The sequence below is a fragment of the Cebus imitator genome, unplaced genomic scaffold, assembly GCF_001604975.1.
Source record: "Cebus imitator isolate Cc_AM_T3 unplaced genomic scaffold, Cebus_imitator-1.0 Scaffold222, whole genome shotgun sequence".
NCBI classification, from domain to species: Eukaryota; Metazoa; Chordata; class Mammalia; order Primates; family Cebidae; genus Cebus; species Cebus imitator.
In genome coordinates, this window is record NW_016107537.1 from 1,890,336 (window position 1) to 1,901,661 (window position 11,326).

Below are 11,326 nucleotides of genomic sequence, written 5' to 3' on the forward strand. Positions count from 1 at the left end.
TTTTTGAGATGGAGACTTACTCTGTCACCCAGACTGGAGTGCAATGGCACGATGTTGAATCACTGCAACCTATGCCTCCTAGGTTGAAGTGATTCTTGTCTCAGCCTCCTGAGTAGCTAGGATTACAGGCTTGCACCACCACGCCTGGCTATCGTTTTTTGTTTGTTTGTTTTTGGTTTTTTTTGTATTTTTAGTAGAGACAGGATTTCACTGTTTTAGCCAAGATGGTCTCAATCTCCTGACCTTGTGATCCACCCGCCTCGGTCTCCCAAAGTGCTGGGATTACAGGCGTGAGCCACCGCACCTGGCCAATTCTGCCTATTCTTATGGGAATTTCTATGTGTGATCCTAATATCTTTTAGAAAAAAATGGTCCCATGACCAAACTCAAAATACCAGGTGTTTCTCTCTAGAATCCCTTTGACCTCTGCCAACATACATCTATATTCTCTTCCCTTAGTGGTTTTATTTGCACATTCCCTTGAGTAAACATAGTCCATATATATATATATAGATGTTGCTAAAGGCAACTCCAACAAAATTGCAGACTAATACATTTCTAATAAAATTACATATATTGAAAGCCTAAAACTATTTTTTAATTCTTCACTGTTCGTGGGAGCCACAGTGGATTTCTTTAGGGTCCAGGAGACGTAAGAAGAGAGGACACGGCTGGTGTGCAAATCAGGCTCCCTGTTTGTTTTTCTTTTTTTTTTTTTCACCCCCTACCCCTCAGGCTCCCTGTTTAAATAAGACTAGCTCTCTGCCTAGTGACCCTGCTCATGGGGCCTTTAGTGTCCTCACCTAAAAAAACATCACGTTTAGGGTCTCCAACAACATCCTCGCTTGCCAAGAAATTGTACAAATATTTGTCATCTTGATTAAGTAACTACTGACAGAGCAGCAGTATCGCCATCTTGGATAAGCATTCCCATTCTAAAGTTCATCTTGATTAAAAACTGCCTAAATCCAAAGGGCATCAGCCTAATGGCTAAGGTCAGCATAACCATAAGCCACAGATAACATTTCCAATCAAAAACATTACAAACTCCTCCCCAACCAGAGACACGCCAGCCCTGAGATAACCGAGATGTCAGCCCCAAGATAATCTCCCCTCCGACCAGAGACATTCCAACCCTGCCATAAGCTTCTCCCCAGCACAGAAACATTCCAAGCTTGTGATAAGTACCATTTCCCTAAAACTAATATATACTCTTAGTCTATAAAAGATAACGCTCCTCACAGAAATCAGCCAGAAGCCCCTCTCAGGTTATTTTTCTAAAATAAACCTGTCTTTGACTGTCAAGCCACATTTTGTGTTTCTTTCCTCTTTCTTTAACTCTTACAACTATAATTTATTTCACTGAATCACTCTACAGCTACTCTGCCCCTGAATATTACCTTAATAAAGTTGAAGAATGATATATAGGCAAATTTGGTATCATCCTGTATGCTACCTAATTCAACTAAGTGCTCATTATTTGCAAAAATTCTGATCACTAAATTTGTTTTTAGGTCTAGTTTGGAGGTCAAGTAAGATTTTTTTTTCCTTTAGAATGAGTTGATATATATTAAAGCTGAATATGTACAAAAGAATAAATTCTACTCCAAAGTTCTAACATTCTCCAAACAACACCCAGCTCATCTTCTGGACTCTAAAGACATGGGTCCAAAACAAAAAACTGACTAACCAAAATTTTAAAACTCGACATTTTAAGTCCTCTGAACAGCTCATGACATCTGAGAGCAGAAGTGGAGCTGGCAGTCGCATGGTCCAAAACCATCTCTTCCTTTGGAAAAAAGATCAGGGGAAATGAGGCAGCTCACCCAGAGTCACACACTGGACAAGTCCAGAGAAACAGTAGGGCAGGGCTGTGCTCCTCTCCTAGGTGACACCCAATGAGACTAATGTGCCAGTTCGCTGTTCTTGAACCCTTTAAACTGCTCCTCATTCAGTTATTATTAAATGAAAGTTTTACTTCTCTCATTAGAAGCTATGTCTATATAATTGTAAGACATCTGCCTTTTATAGTTGATGCAGAAAAAAAATAGTCAAATCTCCTAAGCAGTCTTAGCCACTGGCTGAGAATGGCTGACGAGAGACTTAGCCAGAGTAATATGGAAGTTGCATTCTTTGCCTGGAGGCTCAGAGGTTATCCACTGACCAAGCCTACAACCTGAGGGGAAAAATGCAAAAAGAAGGGCACATCTTGTGGAAGTGTTGGCATGCTAACCTGAGTAGTTAGGTCTGTGGTAACTGCGAGGTGGTTTTCTGAAAAAGGAAACATAAAATGATTCACCAAAAGGCATGACACAATATGGGACGGCGCCAAGTATCATGTCAGAGAAAGTGAAAATGTAACAGATCAAAGAAGGCTCTACTCCAAAGTGGAGGAATTGCAAGGAAAAGGTTCTCGCTTTCATGCTGTCTGGCTCTGACCTCACTTTGAGCTTTTAACAACCATAGGTCAACCCAATTCTAAACTGTGCATGCAACAAAGTCCTGATGCAAAAAACAAAAACAGAAAAGCAAAACACCTTCTGGCTAAGAGGAAAGAGTGGAGAATACAAAAGGGGTGGCGAAAAGAGAAGCATCTACCTGCCCGTCTGCAGCATTCTGAGACATAATGGGTGGGTCTCTGGGAGAATGGAATATTCCAGATACAAGTCCTGGCTTAGCTTGTCCCTGTCACACACAACACCCCGACCTCATCCAGCTTACTCTTAAAAAACAAAGTGGAGTACTGAGATGATGGGCCAAGGCTTAGGGCCTAATTTCTCGAGACAGACTTCTCCATCTCTTCCTGCCCTAGTGTGTACGGGAGCTACATCAGCACTGGGAAGGGATGGGGAGAGGTAGAAGGCAGGGGCAGCAGGGTAGCTGAAGGGACAAGAGAAATGCACTGGTTTTTATTTTTATTTTTATTTTTTTGAGACAGGGTCTCACTGTGTTGCCCAGGCTGGAATGCAGTGGCTCGTCACAGGGACAGTCCAACTACTGATCAGTGCACAAGTTTTGACCTGCTCTGTTTCTGACTTGGGCCGGTTCACCCCTTCTTAGGCAACATGGTGGTCCCTTGCTCTTGGCGGCAGGGGTGGGGGGCTCCCCATATTGATGCAGAAACCCAACTGGCATAGCACCACTATAGTCCAGAACTCCTTGGATCAAGCAATCGCATTGTTTAAAAAGCCCTGCAGGGCCAGGATGCTTTTGAGGGCTCTTCCTACCTGATAGGAAACACTGTTTCCACTCACTGGTAGAGCTCCTGGGTCCAGCTGTACTCGATACGCTATGTAGGTCAGGTGGGAAGTACCCTCCCAGGCCCAGCCCCGGAGTATGTGTTAACCAACAGTGCCAACACTGCCAAGCTCAGATTGAATACACACTGTTGGCTATCCTTCAACTCTCTAAAGGGACCAGTGAGTTGCTTAAACAGAAAACAAAAGGCTTTTGCTTTTGGGGAGGCATTAGCATAACGACATTTAAAAGAAAGGAAGAAGCCTGGGGAGGTAGCTCATGCCTCTAACCTAGCACTTTGGGAGGCCGAGGTGGGCAGATCACCTGAGGTCAGGAGTTTGAGGCCAGCCTGGCCATCATGGTGAAACCTCATCTCTACTAAAAAAAAAATTAGCTGGGCTTGGTGGCGGGTGCCTGTAATCTCAGCTATACCAGAGGCTGAGGCAGGAGAATTGTTTGAACTCAGGAGGCGGAGGTTGCGATGAGCTGAGATCACGCCACTGCACTCCAGCCTGGACAACAGAGTGAGATTCTGTTTCAATAAATAAATTAGTTAATTAAAATTAGAATTAAAAAAATAAAGGAAGAAAGAACACATACCTGAAGGAAGCGATTATTGCAGTAACTTCATCATCTGGATAAAACTGTGTAATAGAATGTGCCCCAAGCAATTCTTTCCCATCTTTCCACCAAGAAATTGGGGTGTCCTGGTATATATTAGGTACACTGATTGAGCAATTAAATTTGACGTGTTTATGTTCAGAAAGTATTACGTGTCCAACTGTGTGTTTGAAGGCAAGAGGTGGTAGGAGCTTTGACCCGGCAGAGGTCACCCAGGGAATAGCGGCATTTCCTGTTTGTGGTCTTCCAGGCTGGGTTGGTGAAAACATCAAGGCAGGCTGGTACCCACTGGCATGAGGAAAGGATAACAGGGGTGTGTTGTCAGCTTGCAGCCTCCCTGGGAATGGCAGGTAAGGCTTGGCTTCTTCCCTTGCCTCAGTGATAGCTGTAAAACAGAACATCCAATTTTTAGCCTTTTAAATAAGAAGAATTTTCCAAGTAGGTCCCCAACTTCTTATAGGCCACGAAGAGAGAGAAGTGGGGTGTCCCCAGTTCCCCAGGAAAAGATGAGCAGAATTAACACGCATATCTGGAAATATTCTTATTCACCAGTTCATTCATTTGTAAACTCGCTTCTGGAAGAGTTCTGAAGAAATATAATTCCCCCTACCAAAAATAAATTTTTTCTTATTACTGACTCATTGAAGTCCTTCATGCCCAACTCAGCAGCATAAGAAGAAGGTGATGACACAGCAGAGCTCAAGATCAGCTTTCTTGGCTGGACGTGGTGGCTCACACCTGTAATCTTGGCACTTTGTGAGGCGGAGGTGGGAAGATTACCTGAGGTCAGGAGTTTGAGACCACCCTGGCCAACATGGCAAAAACTTGTCTATATTAACATATACAAAAATCAGCCAGGCATGGTGGTGCATGCCTGTAATCCCAGCTACTCAGGAGGTGGGAGGCGGAGGTTATAGTGAGCCAAGGTGGTGCCACTGCACTCCAGCCTGGGTGACAGCAAGACCCTGCCTCTAAATAAATAAATAAATGAATGAATAAATAAATAACTTTCCTTACTGTCTGCTCTGTCAGAGACGACGTTGTAAATGTAGCTAAGTGTCTTGAAGAAGATGCTCAGGTTCAAAAACAAAACAAAACAAAATTAGCCGGGCATGTTGGCATGTACCTGTGGTCCCAGCTACTTGGTGGGGGCTGAGGCAGGAGGACTGCTTGAGCCTAGGAGGTCAAGGCTGTGGTGAACCAAGATTGTGCCACCACACTCCAGCCTGGGGGACAGAGTGAGACCCTGTCTCAAAACAAACAAACAAAAAAACCCAACAACTGCTCATGGTTGCAAAGAGTTCACAATTTTTGTGCCTTAACAACAAAAAAAGTGTGCTTAAGTGACGAGCTGTAGAATACTGAAGCTTCCAGGAAAACGCCTGCTTGCTGGAATAAACTCGGAAATGTTTTTATTTCATCTGGTCCACAAGTAGTTTTAGAAGGTTTCTGAGTGAGGGAAGGCTCACTCAGAAACTTTTGGCTTTCTGAGCGGCATTTTTGGACACAGATTCTACACTGGTTGTGATCTATTCAAATACTTTGTCAGGGAGTGGGTGAGACAGGTGGGTGAGATATAGGCCTGCCATTCTATGTTGTAGGTTAATAAGTGAGGGTACACAGAGGGGCTCCATCCTTGCTCAGGGGCTAGCCTCCTGCCATGCCCAGGACATCAAGCCCTCCTGGGCTCCTGAGTGTGTGTGTGCAGGGAGTAGGGTGTTCTTTGCTCAGAGCTGTGCCCTATTTAGCAAGTAACACAAGATACCCAGTTAAGCTTGAATTTCAGATGAACAACAAATACTTGTTTTTTAAAGAGACAGGGTCTTGTTCTGTCACCCAGACTGGAGAGCAGTGGCACAATAACTCACTGCAACCTCAATCTCCTAGGCTCAAGCGATCCTCTCACCTTAGCCTCCCGAGTAGGTTAGACTATAGTCTTGTGCCACCACATCCAGCTAGTTTCACATTTTTTTTGTAAGGAGGGAGTCTGGCTATGTGCCCAGGCTGGAATTTTTTAAATTTAAGTATCCAGTTAAGTATTTAATTGGCTAATGGGGATACAGGCAGGAAATCATGGGGCAGAAGGGAGAGGATCTGGGAATTTTTTCCTCTGGCTTCCCCTCTGCCAAGCCACTCTGGATGGCACATATGCCTTAACTGAAGGGCATACCTCTGTCTGGGAGCCCTCGCCATGCAGCTCCTTTTCTCACCCAGCAGCCGTTCCTTCCCAGGCCCCTTTGGTGTTGGGGGCCGACTCTCAAGGCTGTTGCCTTTGGGAACTGCCTCCTTAGTGAGTCAGGATGAAAGCCAGACGGAAGAGAAGAGATTTTCCTACAAGGATGCAGAAAGGCTTTTCTTTATCCTGAGGTCTTGATGAGTGTGGGAGTGTAGGGCCTTCTGTGTGTTTTAGGAGAGGGCTATGTGGGTCAGCTGTTGGCTGGCTTGGAACCCAGCTGTCCAGATAGATGAGTGTACTGTTATGGGAGCGTTCACTTACGCCAGGGAGTGAAGATCAGGATGACAACAGAAAGGGACTATTGCCTCTCCAGTCACCCACAGACCACATGCCAGGCAAACCTTCTTCACAAGGGTGGGCCTGCACTCTTGGGAGGAGGAAGGGACTCCTCTTCCTCTGATGTGTGGAAGCTTTCTGCAGCAATGCATCTCCTGGCTATTTATCTCATGCTGGCAGAGCTCCCTCAAGGGTGCTCTGCTTATTCATGCAGGCTTTGAAGCCTTGACAATTCACCTTTGCCACCTGCATGGGCAAACTCATCTGTGATTCTTCCTATTCAGTGAGTTACAGAGGACTCAGGAGTCAGGGGTTTAATCCAAATAACTTTTTCCCCCCTTTAAATGTAGGTCTCTTTTTTTTTTTTTTTTTTTTTTTAGACGGAGTTTTCTTTTTTTTTTTTTTTTTTTTTTTTTTTTGAGACGGAGTTTCGCTCATGTTACCCAGGCTGGAGTGCAATGGTGCAATCTCGGCTCACCGCAACCTCTGCCTCCTGGGTTCAGGCAATTCTCCTACCTCAGCCTCCTGAGTAGCTGGGATTACAGGCATGCACCACCATGCCCAGCTAATTTTTTGTATTTTTAGTAGAGACAGGGTTTCACCGTGTTGATCAGGATGGTCTCGATCTCTTGACCTCGTGATCCACCTGCCTTGGCCTCCCAAAGTGCTGGGATTACAGGCACCCAGCAGGTATCTTTCTTAGAAGGCAAAAATTGGAAGTGGAAGAAGTAAATAATACCTTCATTGGTTTGTTGAATTTATTTAAGAATATTTAAAATTTTTAATTATAAAGTTAACACATTTGTTGTGAAAAAATTCAAATATTTACTAAAGCACATATAATATAAAGTGAAAGCCTGCTTTGTGAGCCCAACCCTGCAAAATGATAACCTCTGATTACAATTTGGAGTATAATCTTCACTTTCCCATGAGCCAAGCTGTTTACTGAACAAAGTGTTAATTTGGTACAGGCAAGGCCACCCACTAAGGTGACATCACTGAAGTCAGGGAGCCACTAAACCCACCCTGTAATCACTCAACACTCTGGATGATTTAAAAGATATCTGATCTGCACAGTTTGATTTACCAGAAGTTGATAGAATGATTTGATTGCCAACAAATATTTATATAGCACCTCCTGGGTTCAAGATTTGCTACAACAGTCAGATAGGATAAAGAAGGGGACTTGTTTCAGGAACAGAGCCAGAGTGGGTCCCAGGAGCTAAAGGGGAGATGGACATGGCTAACTGGGGTGTGGGGAAGGGAGGTTGTCTCATAGCATCAGGTAGGCCTTCTCTGACTAATCTCCTAGAGTTAGCACCCCCAGGTTAGGTGCTAGGACCCTTTCCTTTTGTAATACATCTTATGATTACTCATCTAGTTCTTTCTCCACTGCCGGACTGAAAGCTCCATGATATCTACCACCTACACTATAGCCAGTACATAGGAAGTGCTCAAAATAGGTTTGTTGAATGAGTGAGTAAAGGCATGGATCTGAGAAGGAATGGAGAAGGTGCCTGGGGCTGCCAGGGTCAGAGGTGGTGGGAAATTGGAGAGACAGGAAGTAGCCCAACCAGTTTGGAAACAGCGGTTTAGCTGAAGAGTGGAGCTAATCTGTTAGAAGTAAAATGGGAGATAAACCAAAATTAAGCTGAATGTGGAGAGCCTCGAATCCCAGTTGAGGCAGGAGAAGTTCCTGGAAGGCTTCTGAGCAAGGGAGGGTGAGGATCAGAGCTGGGCTTGATCAAGGACATTCTGGCACCAACTACCAGCCGAGTGGGAGGAAGAAGAAGAGGAAGTGGAAGGCAGTGAAGACGTGACTGTGGGGACAGTCATCAAGGAGTAGGAAGGAAGCTGGAGACCGAGAAGAGGGGGCTGACAGCAACAGCATCCTCACTACCGCCAGTGTTCACAAAGGAAAGTCAGTATGACACCAAATATCGAGCAAAGACACGATCCTGGCATAAAGGAGTGTTCTCAGGAGTGGACAGCTGGCGGCTCGAGGCTGCTCAGGCTCAGTTTGTTCATAGGAAAAGTGGGGATGGTAATCATGGTGCCCCATAGGGTTGCTGATGGGAATAAAGGAATTATTCCTATGTCTGCATCACAGTAAGCACTCAATGTTAGTTATTATTATTTTAATTATTTTCTCGTTTTATTGTGAGTTAGTAAAAACCTTCTATAGTCTAACCCCTGCGAACTGTTGGGACTGAGGCTGGACCCCCACGTGGTTGGTGAGATTGGTGAGGCTCATACTACACAATTTTGGGGGGTGGTATTGCCATTCACATCATGATACCTACCATCTACACTACAGTCAGTACGTAGGAGGTGCTCAAAATAGGTTTGTTGAATGAGTGGTTGGGCTACTTCCTGTTTCCCCGATTTTCCACCACCTCAGACCCTGGCAGCCCCAGGCACCTTCTCCATCCCTCCTCAGATCCACACCTTTACTCACTCATTCAACAAACCTATTCTGAGCACCTCCTATGTACTGTTCTCTAGACCTGTGCAGTGTATAACCTCACCAGCCCTCTGTAGGTGCCTTGGTTGATTATTCAAGATGCGAAGAAAAAAAAGGCTAAAACAAAAACCATTCCAGGGTTTTGGACCCAAGGGTTGGGGCAATGATAAATTACAAATTATATTTTAAGTTGCTAAATTTTTCATCATCGTTTTAATTACTTTGGTTGTATAATGTATCTTTTCCTCCTGTTTTTCCCCACAGAAATGGAATACTTTCAAAATTATTTTTGGGGAGTGATTGCACGTAAGTTCAGACTGAAAGGCTTACCCACATCAAAGACTTAATGCAAATGTGGTCCTTTCTACATAGCACATGGAAAAGTGGGGTGCCTCTGGTTGTAATTTGAGTGGAATTCACAAGAAATCTCCACCTTATCCCTCCCACCTTCTTCCAGGTTTGCTTCCTCATGCAGACTTGGATAGGCATCTGGAGTGGAAGTTTAATGTCAGGTAAATGAATGCTGCTAAGCTGCCTTGGAGCACCAGCCTCCCACTCAGGTTCGAGAGTAGCCGCCCAGCTGCTCCAGCAGCTGCATTTACCTACTCCAAGGACCACTCCGTCCAGTCCTGGACTTGTGTGGTGCAGCACCCCAGCCCTGTGCCCATGTGTTTACAATCACCATGCAGCCCTTGACCAGATCCCAAACGTCAGCTTCTTAAAGTCACGACTTTTGTCTCCATCATCTTTCTCCAGTGCCCAGCATGGGACATGCCCAAGGGATGTGATTAGTGAATGTTTATTCACATACTGCCCATTTTTCCATGTGAGATTGCCCTGTTTTTCTGAACACACTTGTCTGTAATTTCCTTGAAGGCTGGAGGTGGCATCATCTGAACCCACCATGATGAGTGGCATGGAGTCACATGTAGCAAACATTTACAGATTAAACAGATGTGAGGTGCAGCAAGTCCTAAAGGGTGAGCAAAGAAGAGAGGTGGTCTAGGCAAGGACACTGCTGTGGCTGGAGGGGGAACTTGGAGGGGCTGTCGGCATGTCTGTGACAGACAGTTACAGTGGCTCAGACATTTAGGGACTTTGTGAATAGTTAGTCTCTTCGACTCAAAATTGGTTGATTAGGGCATTAACCAGTAAAGAATGCTGGTTCCCATATGATCCTACCCTCAAATCCATGAATCCTTGCTGAGCACTTGACCAGTGCAGTGTGCAATGGCAGGTGGGCTGGTGGGCAGTGCTGCAAAGTGGTTAGCTAGCAGCTGTGCAGTCAGAGGGCTGAGGCCCACCCAGTCCCTTACCCCCTCAAGGTATGACCTCAGGAAAGCTCTATAACTTCTTTGAACTCCTGTGAGGACAAGAGTATCTCAGCAGTAGGAAGTGATAGGCATCGAGTCCACCAGCACACTCCAAAGATATTGGCTGACATGGCTGTTACTGGCTTGCATAAGAGCCCTGGCCTGCTGGCCACCTAAAGTAGGAATTTCTAAAGCCAGGTCTGGGCCCTGTGGGGTTAAGGGCTGAGTTTAGTCAGTGACGTCTGTCTTAGACAATGCATGAGGAATGGCAATACTAGAGCAATATGGCTGCCAGCCATGAATGAGAGGAAAAAGTATACATCAGGTTTGGGGTACGAAGGGCTCTCAGCTCTAAGGCACCTCTCTATCTCTCTAGAAATGCTCTCCATAAGGTTTTCCTAACATGCACTCCTTTTGATTTTCTTCAAGCCTGGTGATCACAGTCCAAGGTGAATAAAGAAAGCAGCAACAACTGAAATTTCAGGTCCCATGGTAGTGGGTGGGGTGTGGCAGCAAGCAGCATCCCTGGCCCTGGAGTCCCTCCATGCTGTGGGAAGAGGACTAAGCAGGGCAGATGGCAGCCCCATGGGACTGAGGGTGCTGGTTGGTGAACCCTGTTCAGTTCCGTCCCACCCCAGCATTCTACCCAAGGATTCTGTGTGCCATCAGCCTGCTGTATAATTCCAGGTACCGAGAGAGAGAGAGAGAGAGAGAGAGAGAGACAGCCCCTCCACCAGAGTTAGAGTAACAAGACTGAATGCCAGCCTGTGGGAGCCATTACGCCTGCTCTTTCTGTTTCTTCCCCAGCAATAAGATGGGTGGAAGCATCAGTTGAGCTCTCTGAAGTTCAGCCTCAAAATCAAGAGGCCCAGGCTAGCCCTAGTGGCTCCCAGCACTTTGGGAGGCCAAAGCGGAACAATTGCTTGAGCCCAGGAGTTCAAGATCAGCCTGGGCAACAGAGTGAGACAAGGCTCTACAAAAAATAAAAATAAAATAAAATAAAATAAAATAAAAAGGAGGCCCAGAGGAGGCTGCCAAGAGAGTAAGGGCTTATCTTTGAGCTCCTAAAAGTTCTTTGCTTCCCACCTCAAGCACACATGTGCATATGGCACATAAATGCATAGTCAAGAGGCCAAGAGGATGTACCTTATTCCAGAGGTATGCTGTTTCCTCACCAGT

The 11,326-nt window shown here is 45.4% G+C and overlaps 1 protein-coding gene across 1 annotated transcript in view; it reads right to left on the minus strand.

Moving 5' to 3' along the window:
• Positions 1-11,326, minus strand: part of MERTK (MER proto-oncogene, tyrosine kinase) — a 137,533-nt gene that overhangs the window by 104,794 nt on the left and 21,413 nt on the right. The window contains exon 2 of the mRNA XM_037727200.1: positions 3,838-4,243. Coding sequence (XP_037583128.1) covers positions 3,838-4,243 — 406 coding nt within the window. The remainder of the gene's footprint in view (positions 1-3,837; positions 4,244-11,326) is intronic.